The sequence below is a fragment of the Papio anubis genome, chromosome 1, assembly GCF_008728515.1.
Source record: "Papio anubis isolate 15944 chromosome 1, Panubis1.0, whole genome shotgun sequence".
NCBI classification, from domain to species: domain Eukaryota; kingdom Metazoa; phylum Chordata; class Mammalia; order Primates; family Cercopithecidae; genus Papio; species Papio anubis.
The window spans coordinates 114,706,469-114,729,415 of NC_044976.1; the positions used below are offsets into that span (position 1 = coordinate 114,706,469).

Consider the following 22,947-nt stretch of genomic DNA (forward strand, 5'->3'; position numbering starts at 1 on the left):
CATAAGAATATCCCTTCTTGAGGTGATGGACACGTGCTGGTGATGTGATGAGTGACTTTTTTTTTCTTTTGTCCTAATTCTAGGGATGCCAAGGCCTGCGTAGTGCATGGCAGTGATCTAAAGGACATGACCTCCGAGCAGCTGGATGACATTTTGAAGTACCACACTGAGATAGTGTTTGCCAGGACCTCCCCTCAGCAGAAGCTCATCATTGTGGAAGGCTGCCAGAGACAGGTCAGCCAGCACAAGGATCGGGCTGCTTTGGGCACTGTTGGCTTTAGGGATTGGAGTTCCAGTGGAAACACAGCAACGTTGATGGATGCAAACCTCGCTGTATTAGACTCTGTATAAAACAGGCCAGAAGGAAGCTCCCAGGCATAGAGAGGATGACTTGTTAATGGTTTAGCAGTGACAGAAGCACTTTAAAGTCCAGGTGTCCCACTGTGTCCTAGAGCTTGACCCCTCCGTGGAGTCATCTGATATGGGGTCCTAGTATTTGCAGTAGGGATGTGAGTGGTCAGGAGACTACTGGGCATGCATACAGGAATGGGATTTTCTGGAGTGCCACCCACCAGAGTCATTACTTTGAGTAGCCCTTGTTAATGCCGGGGGCTATGTTTGTTGTCACTTGTCAGTTCTGTTATTTGGTGTAGGGCCTGTGTGAATACTTCCCTATGATGGTTCTCAGGCTTCATAAATAGTCTCAGTAGGAAAGGAGTAGTTTCTGTAATGAGTGCTCAGAGGGGGCATGCGTCGCACTATTTCCATCACTAGAAACAGTGATTGGTATTAACCCATTTTCCCTTTTCTGGGGTAGGGTGCTATTGTGGCTGTGACTGGTGATGGTGTGAATGACTCTCCAGCTTTGAAGAAAGCAGACATTGGGGTTGCTATGGGGATTGCTGGCTCAGATGTGTCCAAGCAAGCTGCTGACATGATTCTTTTGGATGACAACTTTGCCTCAATTGTGACTGGAGTAGAGGAAGGTGAGAGCTGTTTAGGGTGTACACCAAGATCTTATTCAGATACTGCCCATTAGCATCCATTTCTGTATATTTCTTGGATATGTTCAGTTTCCAATGTGCTTCTCTCATAAGCTAACAGTAAAAAATCTTGCTTCTTCATAGGTCGTCTGATCTTTGATAACTTGAAGAAATCCATTGCTTATACCTTAACCAGTAACATTCCCGAGATCACCCCCTTCCTGATATTTATTATTGCAAACATTCCACTACCACTGGGGACTGTCACCATCCTCTGCATTGACTTGGGCACTGACATGGTGAGTGTCGCAACAGCCACAGATCAATAGTAGTGAGGTGTGAACTGTGTCTTCATTCACTGGCACTGTGCTCCCGGCATCCATGAGGCTGGTGTTGGGAAAAGAAATTCTCAGGACCAATATCCAGTGTGTGTCCCAATCCCCGCATCACAGAATCAGTATTACTGCTCTTCAAGGCAACAGTTAACATCAGATGGGAATCTTTATTTTTGTGTACTTCACCTAAAAGATTTTTAAATGGGAGGGCAAGAATTTTATAACAAAAGGTTCACCATATTAGCTTCCTTATTTTTAGTAATTAAATTCCTTGTCCCCACCCCTTCCCAGGTTCCTGCCATCTCCCTGGCTTATGAGCAGGCTGAGAGTGACATCATGAAGAGACAGCCCAGAAATCCCAAAACAGACAAACTTGTGAATGAGAGGCTGATCAGCATGGCCTATGGGCAGATTGGTAAGCTGCAGCCTGGAGTGGGAAGCTGGCACATCTAAGGCGTCTGAGGTGATGGTGTCCTCTTCAGGTTGTGATTTATTTCAGAGACTGCAAATCCAGGGTGACTTTCAGGTCTAGGATGAGCCCTAACAGGGTGAGCCTGTGGAGTCTCTGTAAACTATCTTCCATGTGAGAATACATCTGTTGCTGTTTGCCCAGTTACCTTTTGTGGAAACTGGTTTTCTATACTGAGCACCTTGGAACTGGTCTCAACTCTGCCTGAGAAAAGAGGATGTCCTTCCTCACTGAGCCTTGCGGAACATGAGGCATGGTTCTGAGGAATTGTGTGTGCTGACACACAGGCTGCTTTCCCTGGAGATAAACACTTATCTGTCACTCACTTGGATGGAGAGTTAGGCATTGGAGAAAGTATATGTGTTTGAGGGTTTGGCTAGTAGGTCACCACCAAAGGGTGATCCTCCATCCACCTTATGCTGGACTTCTGCCCCCACAGTGGAGCATGACTAGCTAACAGGTGGTCTAGGTGGTGGGCAATCAGCATGCCATTTGTTTTTAAATCCTCTGCCTAGGGTTCTTTCAAGAGAACCTGGTGAAGCCACCATGAATGTCTTATTCTCCTGGATTAATGGGTCACATAACTGTGAACACTTGGATAAAGTAGAACAGATTAGAACATTGTGGAAATTATGGCAAAGATTCATTAGACAGTTTTTGGCAACAAAGTGATTGGCTGGTGGCCCATCCTGACCTTCTCCAAGGAGGCCTACTTTTGAGAGGAAGGAAGACTAGGTCTCTGGTGGTATAGGATGAAACCTTGCCCTGAGGAACTTGGAGGAGTGTGGTTAAATTGGATGCCAGGGGAAGAGGGTCCTGAAGGTGTAAAGGAGAGTCAGAAGGTGCCACAGTGGCTAGAAAAATGGCAGCATGTAGGAATTTTGAAAGATGGAAAAGAAGTTATCATTTGTCAGAGATTAAAAAGTAGGGAAGTGGATTTCCCCTGAGGGTCATGCCCTTAGAAGCAGCCGGTCAAGTAACAGAGGTGGGCATTTTGAGAGCAAGGCACATGTGTCTCTGTGTAAGCTCCAAAAAGTGACTCCAAAAGCAGAGGGCCCTGAGATTGGAGTGTACCTCTGGGGTCCTCCATCCCATCCCTCATAGCCTGTGAGTGACCAGGCAGTTCTTCCCTGTGCTTTTATCAACCAGTGGGAAACACTCCTCCATATGTGCTCTCCCAGGCCCGCTGCAGTAATCAGCTAAAGGCTATACAGGTACCGTTGCATGTGAGGTTCTAGTAATTGGGATGTTTTTCCAACTTAGGTATGATCCAGGCCCTGGGCGGCTTCTTTACTTACTTTGTGATTCTGGCTGAGAACGGCTTCCTCCCACTTCACCTGTTGGGCCTCCGAGTGGACTGGGATGACCGCTGGATCAACGATGTAGAAGACAGCTACGGGCAGCAGTGGGTGAGTGGGCGCCTCTGACCTGACCAATGTCAGAGCTCCTCAAGCCCCAAAAGACTGAGGCCACACTGCCACCGGCCATGCAGGTGAAGAGCCAGAGCTCATCTTCTGCCTTCTGCATTTCAGACCTATGAGCAGAGGAAAATCGTGGAGTTCACCTGCCACACAGCCTTCTTCGTCAGTATCGTGGTGGTGCAGTGGGCCGACTTGGTCATTTGTAAGACCAGGAGGAATTCGGTCTTCCAGCAGGGGATGAAGTAAGTAATGAAGGACATGTCAGGGCCTTGGCTCAAAGAAGGGGACTGGTGATTTGTAAACCCTTTGCCAAAAACTCAACATGTGACACATATAGCCAGGTTTCTGGAATCCCTAGTTTATAGGGCAAATTTAGGAAGCAAGAAATGTAATTTTCTAGTTTTTTCACCTGACCTCCAAGTTTTCAAGTACAGCTAATACATAAAGATGTTGATCTGCCATTTTAATGCATAGCATTAAAAGATAAACCTTTATTTGCATCTTTTAAGCTTTTTCTCCCCCACTTTGATTTTAGGAACAAGATCTTGATATTTGGCCTCTTTGAAGAGACAGCCCTGGCTGCTTTCCTTTCCTACTGCCCTGGAATGGGTGTTGCTCTTAGGATGTATCCCCTCAAGTAAGTTGATCCTCTTGTAGCTCCAAAAAGTATGAAATAGTATGTGTGGCTTGTCCCCCCATTATTTGTGGTAATAGCTGTTATTTTCAGAATTTTTAGTGGTATGTACAAAAATTCCCATGGATCAGAAAACTGGGAAAGCTTTACATGTCAGTAAATCAGACTAACAAATCCTGAGGCTTCCATGATAGCAGCTAGTGCTTAGGATTTGGCCCAAGGTAAGATAAAGCCACACAGGCTTTAGCTCCATGGAACAGCAAACCACATTGAACACTCAGGTCTACTACAGCTGTAGTCCAGTTGTCTTTAGAGGCCAACTGGGGGTACCCTGGAGCTTAGGCGCCCACGCTCAAATCTTGATTTGCTTACCTAGTCACTGTCCCATTACAAGTCCTCCACCTTTCTGGGACTCTGAATCTTCTGCTCTCAAAGAAGGTTGGAGAAGCAGATCTAAGGTCCCTTTTACTTCATAATCAGTCATGGGTAGAGTTGATGAAAGGAAACACTGCTAGTCTTTGGCCTTAAACGCAGTGAATGGCTCTGCATTTCAGATAAAGTTGAATTTTCAAATAGAGGGTTTATCACAAACTCCATTAGCTTTTTGCAACATTGGTTATGTTTGGTGATACCTGGTAACTGATACCTGATTGAGGTTAAGCAGCTGCAACTTGATTAAAACATGCAAAGCCACAGATTGTGGGATCCATTTACAAGTTCCTTCGAAGCTTTTGATTTAAAGCATTAGTCTCCTTTGAATTCCCACTGTCCCCATCCTTGCTTACACCCGTCTGGACCATCTCTCAATCCCCCTGTTGCCAGCACTTCCTTTAGCTCATCTTATCCCTAAAGTAACCAGAACTCATCAGCCTCATTCACTTTCTGTGGGGTATGTGCAGACATCATCTGTGGTGCAAGATGAGACTGGCATCCAGAGTCAGTCTCATTGTCCCAACCTGTCTTTATAGCTTTATCTTGTATCCCTTACCCATCCAAGCTCATGTTAGGTGAATTCGACTTTCTTCCTCTTCCTTTGTATTTGGTAAGGATGCTTCCTCCCCACATCCCTCCTTCTGTTCCCTCCTACCCTGCCAATCCTGATAGTCCCTTCAGGGCCAGTTTCCTTAGAGCTTGTCCCTCCAGGGCCTGTGCTTCTCTGGCATTACTTGTTGCTTATCATTTCACCTCCCTGCTAGGTTTTAATCTAGAAGGCATGGGCCACAGTGTCTTTCTTCTCTGTGCATCCCTAGCTCCCTACACAAAGCTGGTGTACAGCAGGGGCCAGCATCTCCAAATTGAATTCTGTCAGCTTGGGCCATTATGTATCAAGAAGGGGCTGGGAGAGGTCACAGAGCTTTCCAAAAGGGCTGATGGAAAATCACACTGTAAAGGGGGCATTTCCATCTTCTGGGTCCTTCCATGGTGTTTTTTTGTTTGTTTTTTTTTTGGTTTTTTTTGGTTTTTTTGCCACCACCAAAGAGATTGTTCTGACAGGTTCTGCCCATTTTTGGAAGGTGGTTCAGTTATTCGGTGACTGAGTCAAATGAGGTCATCTCTCTTAGCTGCCGTGTCAGACACAGGAAGAAGAGGAGACCCACCAGAGTCCTGCCCAGGGACAGCCTTTCTCACATCATAGCAGGGAGCTGGTGATCATGGAGGCTGCCTGGAGCCTGTTAGCAGGCTGGAGACTGTGTGGCTCAGCCTCTGGGCCCCTTGGAAGTCTTTGGGCTCAGCTTTTTTCAGTCCCCAGGACTAGGACTCAGAATACAGAGCTGCATATCCCAAATGCTGTTGTCAGAGATCAAATTTGGGGAATGAATAAACTGGTTTTGACCCACACTGGCAGGTCTTTATCTTCAAATGCTGGGATATTAGGCAGATGGTCTTAAAAGCTTCTTAAACACTTTAGAAATGAAAGAAAGAAAAAAATGTTCAGTTGCTCTGGGATGTTTAACAGAAAATGTACTCTGCTCATCCTATAAACCAACTCTTATGAAACCCAAACTGAAGATGAGTAGGGATTCCATTACAAAGTCTGCAGACTGATTTCCTCTGCGTCTCTAGGCCCTGGGCACATGGAGCAGCAAGCAATCTGTTTTAAGACATTTTTATTTGTTCTGTTAATGACTCAGTAGTTAACTGTGACTGTACTTGGCTTCTCCTTTCAGACTGATTACTTCGTTGTCACTGTGGTGACGTGCAATTTCTCTTTCTTTATTTGAACTGTGTTCGCGTGCGTATAAATTGGTACCTCATTCTATTTCCAGACCTACCTGGTGGTTCTGTGCCTTCCCCTACTCCCTTCTCATCTTCGTATATGACGAAGTCAGAAAACTCATCATCAGGAGACGCCCTGGCGGTAATTATGGGCATTCTGACTTTGGTTGGAGGAGAAGCGGGGAGGGGCTGTAGTTCTGTTGGCTTTTTGTTTCCCTTGAGGTGTCTGGGCTCCCTCAGTGGTCAGTCTGATTAGCTAAGGTGATTGGACCAGCAAACTGACCATAGTCACATCTTCAGAATGTAGATCTCAGTTACAGTTTGAGGACTGGTCATGTTTTAGACTTTAAAATACAAACCAAGTATGATTTAGTGAAAATTTGTCAGAAATCTAAACCATCTTTCCAGGTAACTTGGTATTCCTAAAAAACATTTAAATAAGTACAGTTGAGGTCCCATGTTGAATTTGGATTTTAACATACCCTACCCCCGTCATCCTCAGGCTGGTTTTCATCCGTTTCCCTCTGTAATGCTGGAGCGTGGAAGATTCACTGTTGTGTGTCTTATCTGTCTCTTTGCCACCCACAGGCTGGGTAGAGAAGGAAACCTACTACTAGCCCCCCGTCCTGCACGCCGTGGAGCATCAGGCCACATACTCTGCATCCGTCACCCACCCCCTCTTTGTGTACTTCAGTCTTGGAGTTTGGAACTCTACCCTGGTAGGAAAGCACCGCAGCATGTGGGGAAGCGAGACGTCCTGGAATGAAGCATGTAGCTCTATGGGGGGAGGGGGGAGGGCTGCCTGAAAACCATCCATCTGTGGAAATGACAGCGGGGAAGGTTTTTATGTGCCTTTTTGTTTTTGTAAAAAAGGAACACCCGGAAAGACTGAAAGAATACATTTTATATCTGGATTTTTACAAATAAAGATGGCTATTATAATGGAATTTGTCTGTGCCCTCGTCACTTCTTTGGTACAGATGTCTATGTGATCTGGAGCTGTGGTTTTCAACATGTGCATCCCTGACCAGCATTTTATCAGCATCACCTGGTTGCTTGCTAGGAAGGTGGGCCCAGACCCACTGAGTCAGAGATGCATCAGCAATGTGGCTTAATAAGCCCTCGGGTGATTCTGATTTACATTCAAGTTTGGAAACCACTGGCTAAGAGGAAGCATTCTGCCCATGCTCTTTTATTTGGAGTAGGTGAGTTTACCTGACATATTTTTTCTGGCTGCTGCCTGGGGTGATAGGGCTGTAACTCCACCTGCTGCTTTCGCATCTGGCTTTTTGATGGAAAAGCACCTTGCCTAAAGGACTTCCAGAGCCTCAGAGTATAATAAACTGCAGATGAGGCCCTTCTCTTCCAATCTGAAACACAGACCTGAAGCCTTCCTGCTTTCCCTCCAGAGATCACCACCACCTCTCAAGTATGTCTAGCCCAGGGCTTATCTGAGAAGCAGAAATCTATCCCACACAGTCTGCCTGGGCATGTGTGCTGAGAAGTGGTTCCCTTCCTTCCATATAATGTGTTCCTAATTTAGCATCAATGACACAATTTCAGCAAGTGGTTATGTGCCAGCAGGCACTCAAGAAAAAGGTGAAAGAGATGTGTTTACTTCAGGGTCAAGTCTGAGAACACCTCCTGCTTTCAGAGCTGCTGTAAAAGGCTCCCCTCAGTCTCAGCCATGAGTGGTGCAGAGTGCTGTTAACTGCTGGTGCTTCTCCCAGGCTGTCATTGCCAAGTGTCACCTCCAAGCAAACACAACAAGCAAACTCCTTACCTCTGGCACCAAACTGATCGTGATCTGCCAGATGATCATAGTGTCTTTTTTCTCTGAAAAGCTTAACTCAGTCCTCATGCTTGGTTGCTGTGCATTTCCAAGCTGGGCCAATGGGGGAGAGGGCAGGAGTGACTCCTGTACACTGGGGCTGTGGTTGCTGCACCCACCCACTCCAGCCGCAGAACCCACCAGGGGCAGGTGGTCTTGGACTCTCCTTTCTTGGGGCACTTCCCCTGGGATGATCTCTACATTTGTCTGCAAGTCATCTTTAAAATGTGTCATTTGCTCAGACCAAGATAAGGAAACTAGGATGAAACTAACAGAACTAAAAGATCTTGGGATTAGAGGGTTGTGAGTCAGGTAGCAGCTAGATCCTCCTGGAAGGCACTTTACTGGCCCAGCTGTGATGGCAGGGCCAGTCACACAAGACGTCTCTTGTGAGCTCAGGCTGGCACACTGGTGGTATCCATACCTCGACTCCCTGTATGTCTACTTTTGGCATCCCTGGAGAAGACCAGTGCACTTAGCTGCTGTGATGGAGGTCGTGGGCATTTCCTGATGCAAAAGGTTTGAAACACTGAGACTTTAGCTTCTGATGAGGGGACCCCAGAGAAAGCTAAGCCAGTGTTTCTCTGACAGCTCTAAGAAGCCCTGGTCTTCTGGGGAAACCCTGGAGGGAGCGAGGCAAAAGGCAGGCTCTGAACTTCCCACTCGATTTTCCACCAGAACATTTCTGCCCTTTACTATGTGACAATCCTTTGAATAAAAAGTTTTACAGCCAAACATTTGATTTAGGAAGAGCAGGTAAGTGAGCTGCTCTTCAGGGGTAAAGCTGGCACCAAAGCCAGGCCTGCTGTGGGTTAGAGCTTTCCTAGCTTTCTAAAAGCAGGAATGCTTGGGCTGTCATTTCTACCTCTACGCTCAAACTCTCCTCCTGGCCCTGTCACTAGCAGCTAAAATCACTCCAGAGGATTCACAAGCAGCTTCTCAAAATGGCCCTCAGCACTGTCAATTCCCTACAGATCTCTGTCTCTGACCCCCCTTTTAAATGCCTTCCTAACACTTTTGACCACATACCTTTTTCAATATATGGGCCCTCACTGATATGTTCAACTTCTTAAGGTCATTCTCAGCATTTAAATTGGAGTCTTATCCCTTTCACATCCTGACCCCTACCCCTTTCTCTAGCTATCACCCTCCCTCATGGACAAACTTCTAGAAGAGTCACTGCCACTCCTAATTGTTCACCTCCCAATCATCCCTCTGCCTCTTCCAGCTCCCATGAACACCAGTTCACAGAAATTGTCTGATTGAGGTCATTCATACTGACCTCCTGATGCATCTTAGTCCTTCCTTGACCTCTGCTGCATCTCTTCCATCCATCACACACTTCCGGAAACCAGACCTCCCACCTTTCTGTCACTGTCTCTGTGCACTCCTTAGTTCTCAGCCCCCTCTTCACCGGCTTGACCCCTCGCTTCCTCAGGGAGGGCCTCCACACCTTGTCTCCCTGCTTCATACTCTTCCTGGCATGATTTCCAGCTCTAATCTGGTCCTCTCCTGAGCCCTGGATGTACAAATCCAGTATGTCCTGGACATCTGCATTTGTTCAGAAAGAGCACAGCATACTTGAGTCTTAGTACCAATGGCAAGCCTAAGTTTGAGGTTCCACAAATAAATATGCTTTAGGCAGTGATGACATTCAGCACCCTACTATTCAAGGCAGAAACCGGAGAGGTGAGCGAGCCCTCTCTTTTCCTGCTCTGCCCCTCACCCAATTACTGTGGATTCCAATGTTGTGGTAGAGAACGTAGACTTTGTGTCTTTTAACATAGACACAGATAGTGACCCATCACTGAATGACAAAGGGCACATAATTAAGCCTCTTTGTGCTTCCTTTACTCTAGAATATTTCAGAGCTGTTAAAAGGATTAAGTGAAATTATGCATAAAAGGGAGTCTCATAGTGGCTGCTGTTCAATAATTCATTCTCTCTACTGCCGGTGTCCTTTACATCTGGGTGCCTGAAGCAGCTTTTTGGTGGTATCCCTAATTTTTGCCTTTCTCTAATCCAGCATTTCTCAAAGTGTTTCTGGACCAGCAGCATCAGCATGTTAGAAATGCAAATTCTGATGCAGACTTACTGAATCAGAAACTGGAGATGAAACCCAGCAATCTGTTAGAAGCAGCTTTCCAGGTGATTCTGATGCACAGCAAAATCTAAGAACTAATGCTCTAATCCACCCTCCAAGCCCACATGGCTGCCCCTCTCCACCATCCATCTTCACACTGGACTCCAACACATAAACCCATTTCTGCTCAGCCATTCAAACTCCTGTGCAGTCCCCTAATGTGCCATACACCCTTTCTTCTGCCATCCTATAAGTCCCTTTGGCATTCTCCCAACCCACCCACCTTACCCCCAACCTTCATTCACTTGGCAAATCCACTCACCCTGTGAATACCCATTAGGTCTGGATCCTCACTTTTGCACACCTTAGTGTAGCATTTCCACTTCTGTTGATTGCCTGTTCCCAGATAGACTATGAGTTCCTAGATGACATGGACCAGGCTATATCCTCCCCAGCATCTAATGCTATGGATGTTTACTGAATGAATGGATGTATGCATATTTTTCTGTTGCCCAAACAGCCATCATTTTAACATTTAACTATCACTTTAAGTCTGCTTCTTGGCTTAGGGCTGCCACTTTAGCCAAGGGAAATCCATGCCCCGACTTGCTACCCATCTGTGAGTTAGGGCCTCTCCTCTCTCAAGACTTTGAAGTTAGAGAGGGTAAGAATGAGTCATGCATGGAATTAGGGTGTTAGAAAGTTGAGTGGGGACCCATGGCAAGCAAAGGTACTAGGTAAAGAGATCCACAAAGACAGAGACACCAAGAGGAACATCAGCCCCGGACCTGCCTGGTTCCAGAGCTTTTTAGTCTCCGTCCTGGGCCTCTAATGCTCTCACAAGAAACCCCTCCCTTCCCCCAACTAGACTGGAATCTCCCATCAGATAGTTGATAAGTACTCTATATTTCTTCAAAGAACTCACAATTCTAATTATCTATATTAGTTATGTAACTATTAATTTAATATCCCTTTTTTTTTCCTGCTAAGCTTTATGAGGTCATAAAGCCAATCTGTTCTTTCCGTGTTATCCCTGGTGCTCAGCTCAGTGCCTCACAAAGAAAACTAAGCACTTAGCACAGGGGGTCAACACTCCCTAGTGAAGGAGGAGGGCATAGAGGCTAAGGGACTTGTCCATGGTATCCTGTGGTTAAGAAGAGGAGGCAAGGCTGGAACAAGACTGGAATGGGTGGGTCTCACATTTCCCACCAGCTACGCTGTGTGCTGCCCTCCTAGATGCAAACCTGAGTGCACAGGATGTTTGGGTGTGCACAGTGGGAGGCATCTCCTGGCTGGGCTCAGGCTTGCTGGTGGGGCTACACAGGATTTGTGCCCACAGACTTTCAAGTGCTGGGTTTCCTTTTCAGCCCCAACCCCTCACCCGTGTGCCTGGAGACAGTGTAAGTCTCAGTAGTGGGTTGGGAGGCCTGGATACTGGGCGTATTAGGTGGATAATGTGGGCAAGTCATGTGGTCTCTCCAAGCCTGTCTGTAAAATGGAGGTGACCCCCGTTCCTACTTCATGAGGCTATTGTGAAGACTAAGTGAAGGAAAATGTGGAAAGGGCTAAGTACAGTGACTGGCCCTTCATCATAGTTCAACAAAAGGTCACTCACCTCCTACACCCGCCCACACACACATCTCCACCCCAAACTGTGCTCCAGATGTTTCCTGAAGATAAACCCAGGGGAACGCACTGCTATTCCCACCTAATGGAAGTAGCTACTTACTGTATAGTGGTTGTTACATGCCAGGCAATGTCCTAAACTATGACCATTTCACAAGTGAAAAAACTGAGCCTCAGAGAAGTGAAGTAACTTGCCTGAAGTCACACAGCCACAAAGTGGCAGAGTTGGGCGAATCTGCCTGAACCCAGACAGGCTCGAATCCTGGGCTCCCAACATGCTAGGGCAGTTCACTAGCAGGGGCCAAGAATAGGAGAAGGGCAGTGTTTTTATGAAAAACAACAGGGAAGGTTAGAGTTGGTGTTAAAACATAAGATCATGGAAAGTTTCTTGGAAATTAAGCACATGCTGTTGAACAGTTACTCAAATGGATTTGCCCCCAGGAGCTGCCAGGTGATCAAGCTGCAACTTGTGTAACTGGGGAGCAAGAAGGTGGGAGGCTCTAATCCCAGGCAAGCTCAGCATTGCCTCTCCTGTTAGGTGAATGGGCAGATCTGCTCCCCCAGGCTGCGGCTGTCTGCGTACAGCGATGTGTCCCTTGCCTCCTGTGGGCTGTAGAGAGGCCTCCTCTGTGTTCATGATTGTCCTTCAGCTGACAGAAGTTTTAACACTGTCCCTTCTGGCCCTGTCTTCTATAAGAAGCAGGGATCTCATCCCTTCTCATCTCTTCCCTTCCCATTTAGGACTCTGATGCAGTACAGTTAATCTGTGCATAGGAAAGAAGAGCTGTTTAAAGAGGTTATTCGGTAAATGCAGAGAATGTCTTTGTAGTATAAATCATTGTTCTATTTAAAACTGCTTGTAGGTTTTTGTTGGTGGTGTTTTTGTTTGTTTGTTTGTTTTAGAGATGTGGTCTCACTCACCATGTTGCCAGGCTGCTCGCAAACTCCTGGGCTCAAGAGATCCTCCTAACTTGGCCTCCCGAAGTGCTGGGATTATACCTATGAGCCACAGTGCCCAGCCTAGTTACAAGTTTTTAAAGTTTTGCTAAAATGACAAGCATCTGAGGACATTATTGCCAACTATATATTGTCCCAGAAACAAACATTCATCCTTTACTATAAAAATCTTCTGTGTATGGGTTCTCTCCCAAAGAATAGACAGCAAAATGCTCACAGCCAGCTCTTCACCCGATGTGCATGTGCCAGGAGAGAAGCCCAGAGTCCTTGCTGGTCACCCAATCCAGTTCCCTTATCACTGGTGCCAACAAGGCAATGTTTTCTAAGGGAAGGGAAACCAACATTTATTGAACATGTACTACTGCCTACAGCACTATTTTGGGGACTTTTTATTTCATTTCATCCTATGAAGTAGCTAGAGGTAAATACAATCCCCACTTTGCAGAGAGGGAAATTGAGAGGTTAATAGCCTGTAAGAAGTGGTTGAGAGTATGTTTGAACACATATCTATAAGCCTTAATCTTTCCACTAGATCAAGCTGCTTCCCATTAGGGACATAAAAGAACCCTGTGTTGCCACTGGAGGTTTTTACCTCAACATACCCTAAAGCCAGAGACTCCCATATACTAATGTGGACTCATCAGATTCTTGTGGGTCCATACACTTGAGCAGCTAGCTAGGTATACTTATCCCAAATGAGTAGCTAATAGATAGGCATGGCAGAAACTTATTAGTTGTTCAACAAACCATACCCATTCTTCTTCCTAAGCACCCACCTTGAACACATTTCTCACCCCAACTTGTGGAGGTACAGCCATGTGACTGTTCTAGGCAACGGAATAGGAGCTCACCTGATGTACATATCACTTGCAGGCCTGGCCCATAAGCCCTTCCACAAAAAAGCACTCTCTTTGTGTACCCACCAGATGCATGGTGGAAGAAACAGGAAGGCCCTCAAGCAACAGTTCTCATCATTGGCTGTTGACTGAAATCACAGGGGAGTTTTAAATATCCCCATTGTCAGGCTGCATCCTAGACCAAATAAAACAGATACTCTGGAAGTGGAACCAGGAATCAGGACTTAACAAAGCTTTCCAGGTGATTCCAATGCGCTGCCAAGGTAAAAAATCATTGCCTCAGGTCAGGCACAGTGGCTCACGCCTGTAATCCCAGCACTTTGGGAGGCCAAGGCAGGTGGACCGCCTGACATCAGGAGTTCGAGACCAGCCTGGCTAACACAGTGAAACCCCGTCTCTACTAAAAATACAAAAAATTAGCTGGGCGTGGTGGTGGGCGCCTGCAATCCCAGCTACTCAGGAGGCTGAGGCAGGAGAATCACTTGAACCCGGAGGCAGAGGTTGCAGTGCAGTGAGCTGAGATCGCATCATTGCACTCCAGCCTGGGAAAAAAGAGCGAGACTCCATCTCAAAAAAAAAAAAAAATCAAATCACTGCCTCAGAGCAATGATTCTCAAAATGTGTCCCTCAACCAGCAAGATCAGCAAAGACTGGGAACGGTTTAGAAAATGCACATCTGCAAGTCCCATCCCAGACCTACTAAGTCAGAAACTCTGGGGAATTGCATTTTAAGTTCTCCAGATGACTCTGATGCATATTGAAGTTTGAGAACCACTGCTCTAGAGGAAGTAAGTGCCAAGACAGAAGGAGCCTGGTCCTGAGCTGCTGCTTGGAGGAGGGGCATGTGGGAGAACCACTCTATCAGGAATAACATATCACACTATTGTGTGAGAAATCCACTTTTATTGTGTTAAGCCATTGACTCAATGGGTACGCATTTATGTGGCTTATGACAACATAAAAGATTGGAAGGTGGGGTCTAAGCAGTGGTGTGCAGGAGCTGGTTCACACCAGCTCATCTGTTAAATTTTCAGTAATTTTGCAAACAAGGTGACTTCTCATTGCTAATATTAAATTGGCCAAGGTTGGAATAGCTGCACCATGGAAACTGCCAAATGCTACAAACCAGGACTTGTTTTCCCAGAGAGCTGGTTGTTAAACATTAACCAGCACACCACTGGGATTAAGCATCAGACAGTAGAAAGGCAGGATGATGGTACAGTGGCCCTGGGCTGTAATGAACCATCAAAGGAAATGCCATCATGTGAGGCTCCCTAGGCCCAGCCCACACTCAGGCTTCTCTTGAAAACATTGTGTCTTTGCCATGTCCTTGTATTTAGAGATTCTGGAAGCTGAGAGAGAAAGACTGTGGAACCAGAATGATGGTCAGAACTATCATTCAGGTTAAGAACTGGTGGGTTTCAAGCAGGGTTTCTCAACTGCGGCACTGTTAAGATTTTGATCAGATGAATCTGTTTGGGGGACGCTACCCTGTACATGTGCATTTTTAGCATGTTTAGCAGCCTCCCTGGGCTCTACCCACTAGATGTCATTAGCCACCCTTCTCCCTCCATTTGTGACAATGAAAAGTGTATTCAGATACTGTCAAATGTTGGTCCGCTGGAGGGCAAAATCACCCCCAGTTGAGAACTACTAATTAAGAACTACCTAGAAAGCAAGAGACACCCCCATAAGTGTGAGCTGGGCCTCAGCCTACCATCTCAACCCCATAACAATTTAGGGAAGATGCCTTTGGATTCAACTGTAATCACTTCCTATCACATTCTATTAATCTCTTTTCCAGTGTTCCCTATCTCTCTGATCACTCCACTCCCTTCTGAACCACACAGCTCCTAGAGCCTGTACCACCACATTAGCTCTTGGTTTGGGAGTGTCTGATGGTGACTGAAAAATATTTCAAGTGTGTTAGCTTCTCTCCTCGACACCACTGGCCTCCATCCCTCTTCAAGATAGTATGGTGCAGAGACTGAGAACACTGGTTCTAATGGCAGCTGGTCTGCCTGGATCCTTGCTCTGCCACACTTTAGCTCTGACTTTAGGCAAGTCTCTTAACCTCTCCGAGCCTCCTCCATTTCCTTGTTAATCAAATGGGTGAAAATACTATTTCCTACTTCACAGAGTTATAGAATAAAGTGAGATAATACTCAACAAACATTGGCTACTGTTTTTCACTAAATGGATTTTAGAGCGCACCCAGAATGGTGGACCCTGTGCCACATGCTGGGGGCATGGAATTGAGCAAAACAAACACATAGGCCCACTCGCTGTTATAGTCTTGTGGGGAAGACAGTGCAATGAGCAGGTCTTAAGATGATGTGTGGTAAGTGCCAGAATAGGAAAATCCCCTGGTACCACAGAAAACCACAGGAGGAGCCTAACAAGCCTCAGGGGTTGGGAGGAGGCTCCTGGGGAAAATAAAGATGGGCTCCAGGCAGGCCCTGCTGGTTGCCTGCCAAATGTACATGCCCTCCCCTTGGTCTTTATCCAACCGGTGCTCCACTTGGGTATCCCAATTTTTCTGGACCTTTTTCCTTTACATTTTTTTCCATTTATTTACTTATAAAAATATGGAATGCTTCATGAATTTGCACGGCATCCTTGCACAGGGGTCATGGTCATCTCTGTGTGGTTCCAATTTTAGCATACGTGCTTCTTAAGCCAGCACTCTTCACTTTTTTGCACTACACTCAGCTCTTCTTCCTTTCTTTTCCTAAAAGGTAACCAACCATTTTAATGTTTATCTTCTTACTTCAATGTGTTCTTGCAACATGGGTATTGTTTTGTGTGTGTGTCTATGTACTTTTAAACTTTTATCATAAAAATTTTCTAAGGTACACAAAAGTAGAGAAGATAATATCACAAACCTCCATGTAGCCATCACCTAGTTTGAACAATTTTACCAACATTTTGCCAACTGTGTTTTATCTAGTCTCTCTACTCCATCCTTACTTCTTTCTTTCAGAAGTATTTTAAGACATTCCCAGACATTGTTTCACCCATTATACATCTCAGTATGCATGTTCAACAGAAAATGACTTTCAATAAAGCTCATAACCACCAAGTAGATTTTTTTTTTTTTTTTTTTGCTATGAGTACTCCTGATCCATTGCTTCTAACTGCTGCACAGTGCTTTTTGTGTGCCCGCCCCGCATCTGACCTATTCTTTTCCACAATAATTGACACTCAAGTGGTGGGCAACTCCCTTCCACCACTAATAAGACTGCAGGAACATCCTCGCTTTGTGAGAATTTCCCCTGGGACAGAACTGTGGGTCACACGATATATTCATTTACATAATTTCACCAAGAAGACCAGACTGCCCTCCAGAATGGCTGCACCAGTCCACAGTCTCACCAGCAGCGTGAGGTTCCCATGTCCTCACACCCTGCCAATCATTGGAATTATCCAGCTGGCCTTTTTCCTTTTTTTTTTTTTTTTCACTTTTCTCAGATCTCACAGGTTTCTATTAATAATTGTTTTCAGTCTAATGTATGTAAAGTCTCATTTAAATTCATATTGTTGATGATTAACAATGATTTTGAGCATTTTATCATATTTCATAAGATTTTAGGGTTAATTCTTCTATAAATTGCATGTTCATATCTTTTACTCATTTTTCTATGGGGTTGCTGTCTTTTTCCTGATTTGTAGGAATTTCTTGTGTATTCTAGATATTAGTCAGTTTTAGACATTGCAAGCATCTTCTCCCATTCTATCATTTGGTCCTACTTTTTGATCACTTTTGTATCCACCTTTCTCTCCCACCTTCAGCTCCAGGGGGATCTCCTGCTCAGTGTCATCTACTCATGAGACTCCTATACCCCCTTGCCAGTGATGGATTTAGGAATACAGTTGTGACCAATTCTCTACTGAGAGAGTGAATTCAGCCAGAGGGCTTCCAAGAAAAATTTCTTCACTCCTCAGAGACATGAAAAGATCTAGTCTCTTGTCTCTCCTCCCACTGAGTGTTCTCTGGATATGACATGGAGCTTCTGTAACCATCTTACTACCAGTTTGAGGATAAAACCCACTGTGAAGGCATGGTACTGTTGGTGGCAGGGTTGAGCCACTGTATTAACCACCCTGGGGCCTGCAACGCCTCTAGTCTTCCCTTTAAGTGAGATAATAAATGTCCTCCTCATCTAAGTTAGATTGAGCCAGGGTTTCTGACACTTGCAGTGAGGATACGGACAGACGCAGCCTCTAAGCCAGGAGTTTCTGAATCTTTTTTTTTTTTTTTTTTTTTAAATCACAATCACCAGTTAAGAATTTGGCTTTTTATATCATGATCCAGTATACACATAACTGAAACAACACTTAACTTCATGGTGTCCAGTGTGCTCAGATAGCCTCTTTTCTATTTCCTTTGTTCTTTTTGTTTTTGTTTTTTTGGAGGGTATGGGGGACAGTAATCCTCGATGTAACCTACTAAATTAATTACACAAGCTACTAATGGGTCATGACCCACAGCTTGAAAAACATTGCTCTGGGTTTTAGGCCTCTGAACTGAGGCCTGTAAGAATAATGGGCTTTAGTCAAGTAAGATCTGGAGCGGGGAGCGAGGATGGTGGGGAGGATGTTTTCTAGGAAAGAATACTGTAAAGAAGCCCTCAGCAGGATGGGGCCAATCAGATACCTCCCTCCCCAAAGGGTGACCACAGGGTGAGCCCTTGATAAACCTTTGTTGATTGGTTGTATTCCCTCCCACAGCTCTCCTCCCAGGATGCCTTTCTGCAGCCTTATTCTATGAATAGATGAGAGCTTTTATCTCCCCTCTGCCTAACCCTCAGGACTCCGGAGAAGGGCGGCGGGCGGGGGGATCCCTGAAGTCGGCTAATTAGAGATGGCTGGGAGGATTACCAGGGCCTTGCTCTGGCAGCTGTGCCCACCTCTAAATTCAATATCCAGAACCTGCAGAGAAAGGGCTCACCTTGAGAAGCCCTGAGACAAAGCAGGAGACAGATAGGGTTTGTTCTCAACAGAGCACTCACCCTCTGAATACAGTTTTTGTTTAAGCCCCAAGGCTGGGAACATTCCACAGCCTGGCAAACTCCCTGTCTCCTCAAGGTCAGTCCTTCCTCAGCATTCCTCTTTGGAAACGTCTCCCACGGCTGGCCCTGCTCCTGCCCCCTGGCTTTGGGGGCAGTTATATAATTCTTAGGAAGACCTAGAAATACAAGCATATGGTGTCCTCAATTCCCAGCACAGACTTGCTGCTTCACATTTTTAGCTGGTGCTGAGAGACTGGCTTTCACACACAGACACACACACGTACACATCCCTGACTCATAACTACATTTCTGCTGCAGTATTGCAGATTTTTAAAAAATTAAATCCTACCTCTGGAGCCACATAAGGGTGAAAGCATAGGACGTTTTGTCCCAGTAACTGTGGGGATGGAAAGGCCGTATCAGGGCCACCGCAGGGCCAGGGGTCCTAGCACCCCTGGCTTTGGCTCTGAGGGTTTGGTTGCTTGTAGCTGAATTCCCTAACCAAAGCCTGTCATGTGTGGTGCCAAGCTCACAAACTCAGCATGCATCTATTACATGTTTGCAATGACTAAAAGATTAGGGAAGAAAGCCTGGTTTGTGGGGATCAGGGATACTTAGAAAATATGTTCTGCAAAATGTTTTATTAGAGGTTCTGAAAATTAAGACACAGAAAGCATTTTACTTAATGAAGAAAATAGGGTAAATATGTTCAAAGGAGTATAGTTGTTAAAAGCAAACTGTTTAGAGTCAAGGTCAACCCAGATTCACTTTCTGGTTCTCTGCAGCTTACTAGCTGTGACCTTCAACAAGTCTCTCTTAACCTGAGTCTTAGTTTTCCGATATGTAAAATGGACAGAGCATTGTGAGGGTGGTTGTAAGGATTAAATGAGATCAGAGACTTTAGCACCATGACTGTAAAGACAAAGGGCTCTATAAATGTAGCTGGTACTACAATTCACTTTTTTTTTTTTTTTTTTAGACAAGAACTGACTCTGTCACCCAGGCTGGAGTGCACTGGTGTGATTACAGCTCACAGCAGCCTCGACCTGACAGGTTCAAGCCATCCTCCCACCTCAGCCTCCAGAGTAACTGGGACTACAGGCATGAGCTACCATATCCTGCTAATTTTTGTAGTTTTTGTAGAGATGGGGTTTTTCCACGTTGCCAGGCTGGTTTCAAACTTCTGAGCTCAAGCAATCTGCCTGCCGTGGCTTCCTAAAGTGTTGGGATTACAGGCAAATGAGCCACTACGCCAGCCCGCAATTCACTTTTAACACAAGTGAAACACATTTCATTAGACAATGGAATAGACTTACGCTAATTTTCTTTTCTCTCTTACTTTACACAGTCTGATTTCCTGAAGAGAGGAGGTGGGAGTAAGCTAATCAGGCCCTGAGTTAGCTGTCTCCAACAAGCTTAGAGTGTCCCACTTACCTACGGGTTGCAGGGCCTGCACTGCCAGTAATGCTGGCTTTTAGGGGTGCTACTGTTGGTGTGTGCTGTACTTGTTTTCTAGGATTGGGACAAGCATCCTAGAGCTCCTGGCTTTAGAGGCCAGGTCTGGGAACTGACGGGTGCAGCAAATGCAAACAGACAGCAAACAGGCCAAAGAGGAGATTCATTCACTGAAGAGGGCCCTGGTACAGTACTGTTGAGGTTTTGCTGCGGCCTGGACACGGCTGGCTCCTTCGACTTACACAATACGTCTTCTCTCTCTCTTTACCTGCACTTATAAGAATCGGTGCTAAGCATATGTGCCTACCACAGTGCAGCCTGTAGATTATCTAGTGAAGAAAGAATTGCTGCCATTTCCCAAATATTAAACGCCAGGTTCTGCCTATGCGTAATTTTCTCAATCTTCACAACACACCTGCTAACTCCAGTTTACAAATGAGGAGACGTACCGGCCGGCTGTTGCAGGCGTCTGGTTTTAAGCGCAGTGGCAGTAGAGAAAATGATTTATTTTAGCATCAGCCACTGTGCTAATCCCTTTAGATATCATCTCATTTAATCCTTTTAACAACCCTGAAGCATTATCCTTATTCTCAAGGGACTTCAGACCTCTCTGCCGTCCACACTGTCCCCCGCTCGGTGCAGGAGTGTAGACTGGGGCTGTTCCGTCTGGTGGTCTCCCCGACAGGGGCTCAGCTGGAAACTGGCCTTTGGGCTGGGACTGTGCCTCTGTACTTAGGCTGGCAGCCCATATTAGGACAGGGCACCGTGAAAAGCACTTTCTTACCGCATATGCACGATTTCACTCGGCCCTCACACAGCCCACGAGGTGGGCACTGCCACAGTGCCATCTCACAGGCGAGGAGGCCAGGCCCAAGCCCTGAGGACGCGCCGCTCAGGTGGAAGCCTCCTGGTAGCTCGCGCGGCAGCCTGGGGGCGCGGGGATTCGTCTCTGCGCTACGGCGGCTGCCGAGGACCATCCCGCGGAGGCGGCGCTTGGCGGCGGGTCCTCGGCCTGAGGCTGGGTGACGCTTCCAAGCCCGGCCGGACCTACGTCTGCAAGAAGAGCAGAGGGTCCTCAGTCGGGAGCGGACCCCGCTGCGGCCCCAGCCGGCCCTGCCTGCAGCCGCCACCTGAGCGTGGGCGCGGCTGCTATCTCCCACCCGCGCGTCGGCCAGTAAAGGGCTCCGTGCTTAAACATCATTCGTTACAGAAGTATTGCAGCCATCACACGGCATTTTAAAAACACGAATGATGATAAATGACTTTAACACTGCTTCCAATTCTGCCCCAAGCACAGCATCATTACCATTTGCATGCGTTTCACTTCATTCGATTTCCATGTGTATGGATTTGTTTCTACACAGCTGTGGTAAAACGCACATAATAACCTGAATCCAGGGTTGTTTTCCACTTTGTAACATGAACATTTTCACTGTGTTATTACAAACGCTTCCTACCTATAATTTTTTAATGGCAGGACTTTAAAAAATTGGGTTGATAACGCTGTCACTTCTCTCAGCATCTCGCAAATGTTTAACATTGAAGTGGCTTCCAAAGCTTCACCATTATAAATTATTCATTTTTTTTTTTTTTTTTTTTGAGGTAGAGTCTCGCTCTTGCCGCGCAGGCTGGAGTGCAGTGGCGCGATCTCAGCTCACTGCAAGCTCCGCCTCCCAGGTTCAAGAGATTCTCCTGCCTCAGCCTCCCGAGTAACTGGGATTACAGGCATCTGCCACCACGCCCACCTAATTTTTGTACTTTTAGTAGAGACGGGGTTTCACCATGTTGGCCAGGCTGGTCTCGAACTTCTGACCTCAGGTGCTTCCCCCTCAACACCGCCTCGGCCTCCCAAAGTGCTGGGATTACAGGCGTGAGCCACGGTGCCTGGCCCATTCTTGTGTATAAAGTCCTTTCAGTATTGAGATCAGTTTCCTTAGCTTACATTCACAGGAGTGAAAGTGCTAGGTCAGAGTGTGAACATTTAAAAGCTTTCGGTATTATTGCCAAATGGCTTTTCACAGGTGACTTAGGGAGGTTTTGGTACTTGGAGCATTGCTACTTATATCCCATTTTTTCCCCCAGGAAAACATCTAAAATGTGCTTTCATTGAGAGATAGTGACCCTTTCTGAGAGTGTCTACATTTAATTGAGATCAGAGCTTGAAGTTGAAAATTTTGTGCCCTAATGGTGGGCCTTCAGACATCAGAAAACAGGGTAGGAAGGTTCTCACGGGTTAGGATTTTTCTGGTGACCCTGAATCGGGAAGACACTTATCCTGCTTTCACTTAAGGCTAACCTAGACTCCCAGCCCTGTGTAGAGTTCTGAGGGACGCCAGGGTCATAATGTGTCCCTGTACCTACTCGAACCCAGGGTACAGAGTTCATCTGGAAGAAGTGAAATAATTTATGAATTCACAGAATATTGATTATGATATCCTTCCTCCTCTAGATGACAAGGTAATAAAGAATAATGAGATGTGATCATGGGAAATAGCCACCGTGAGCAGCAGCCACCAAGGCACATAAACACTGTGGAATTGACTCTGCTGTCAGCATGTGGGTTTCTGGGGTGAGAGATTAAACCAAACTCTGTCCGGCTTCTTGTTTATTCTGTGTAAATCTACTCACTGTCAGGAATCTTCAGGCCAGTGTTGCCACCACTTGTTCTGTCTGTGATTCCAGTGATGAGCAGGAGGTGACCGGCAGGCAGACTGTCTCCCTATGGGTAGGGAGCCTCAGAGTTCTGCAGAGACTGGGGTATAGGTAGAAGATGAAAAAACATCCTTTCTGAATCAACTCTTTGCCTGTCTGGGAAAATCTCTACATTTCCTACCCACACTTTCTCTGCTCTAGGACCTAAGCCTTGGAGAGTTCCCCCCAGTTCATTGACCAGCTCCCTACACTAGAGTCCTTTTGTAGTGGGCATTGGGATGCACCACTCAGATTTCTCTTTAGGATTTGTGAACTTATTCCCTCAAGCTGCTGGGGATTTGCTGGCAGACAGACTTCTCCAGGAAGTGCCTTAGCTGAAGAGAGATGCCTCACTCAAGGTCACACCCCGTTCCCC

The 22,947-nt window shown here is 46.1% G+C and overlaps 1 protein-coding gene and 1 non-coding gene across 3 annotated transcripts in view; one reads left to right on the forward strand and one right to left on the reverse strand.

Annotated features, from left to right (window-relative positions):
• The window catches only part of ATP1A1 (ATPase Na+/K+ transporting subunit alpha 1), a 31,809-nt gene extending 24,803 nt beyond the window's left edge, over positions 1-7,006 (forward strand). For both annotated transcript variants that reach the window (XM_021922594.2, XM_031652258.1), the window contains exons 15-23: positions 84-234; positions 818-986; positions 1,128-1,282; positions 1,610-1,733; positions 3,051-3,196; positions 3,320-3,450; positions 3,744-3,845; positions 6,110-6,201; positions 6,648-7,006. In XM_021922594.2, the coding sequence (XP_021778286.2) occupies positions 84-234; positions 818-986; positions 1,128-1,282; positions 1,610-1,733; positions 3,051-3,196; positions 3,320-3,450; positions 3,744-3,845; positions 6,110-6,201; positions 6,648-6,676 (1,099 nt within the window). In that variant the 3' untranslated portion in view covers positions 6,677-7,006. The remainder of the gene's footprint in view (positions 1-83; positions 235-817; positions 987-1,127; positions 1,283-1,609; positions 1,734-3,050; positions 3,197-3,319; positions 3,451-3,743; positions 3,846-6,109; positions 6,202-6,647) is intronic.
• An 8,989-nt stretch (positions 7,007-15,995) lies between these two features.
• LOC116272025 lies at positions 15,996-16,099 on the reverse strand. Its single transcript, XR_004180750.1, has one exon. It is a non-coding gene; the product is annotated as a U6 spliceosomal RNA (small nuclear RNA).
• Between the last annotated feature and the right edge of the window lie 6,848 nt (positions 16,100-22,947).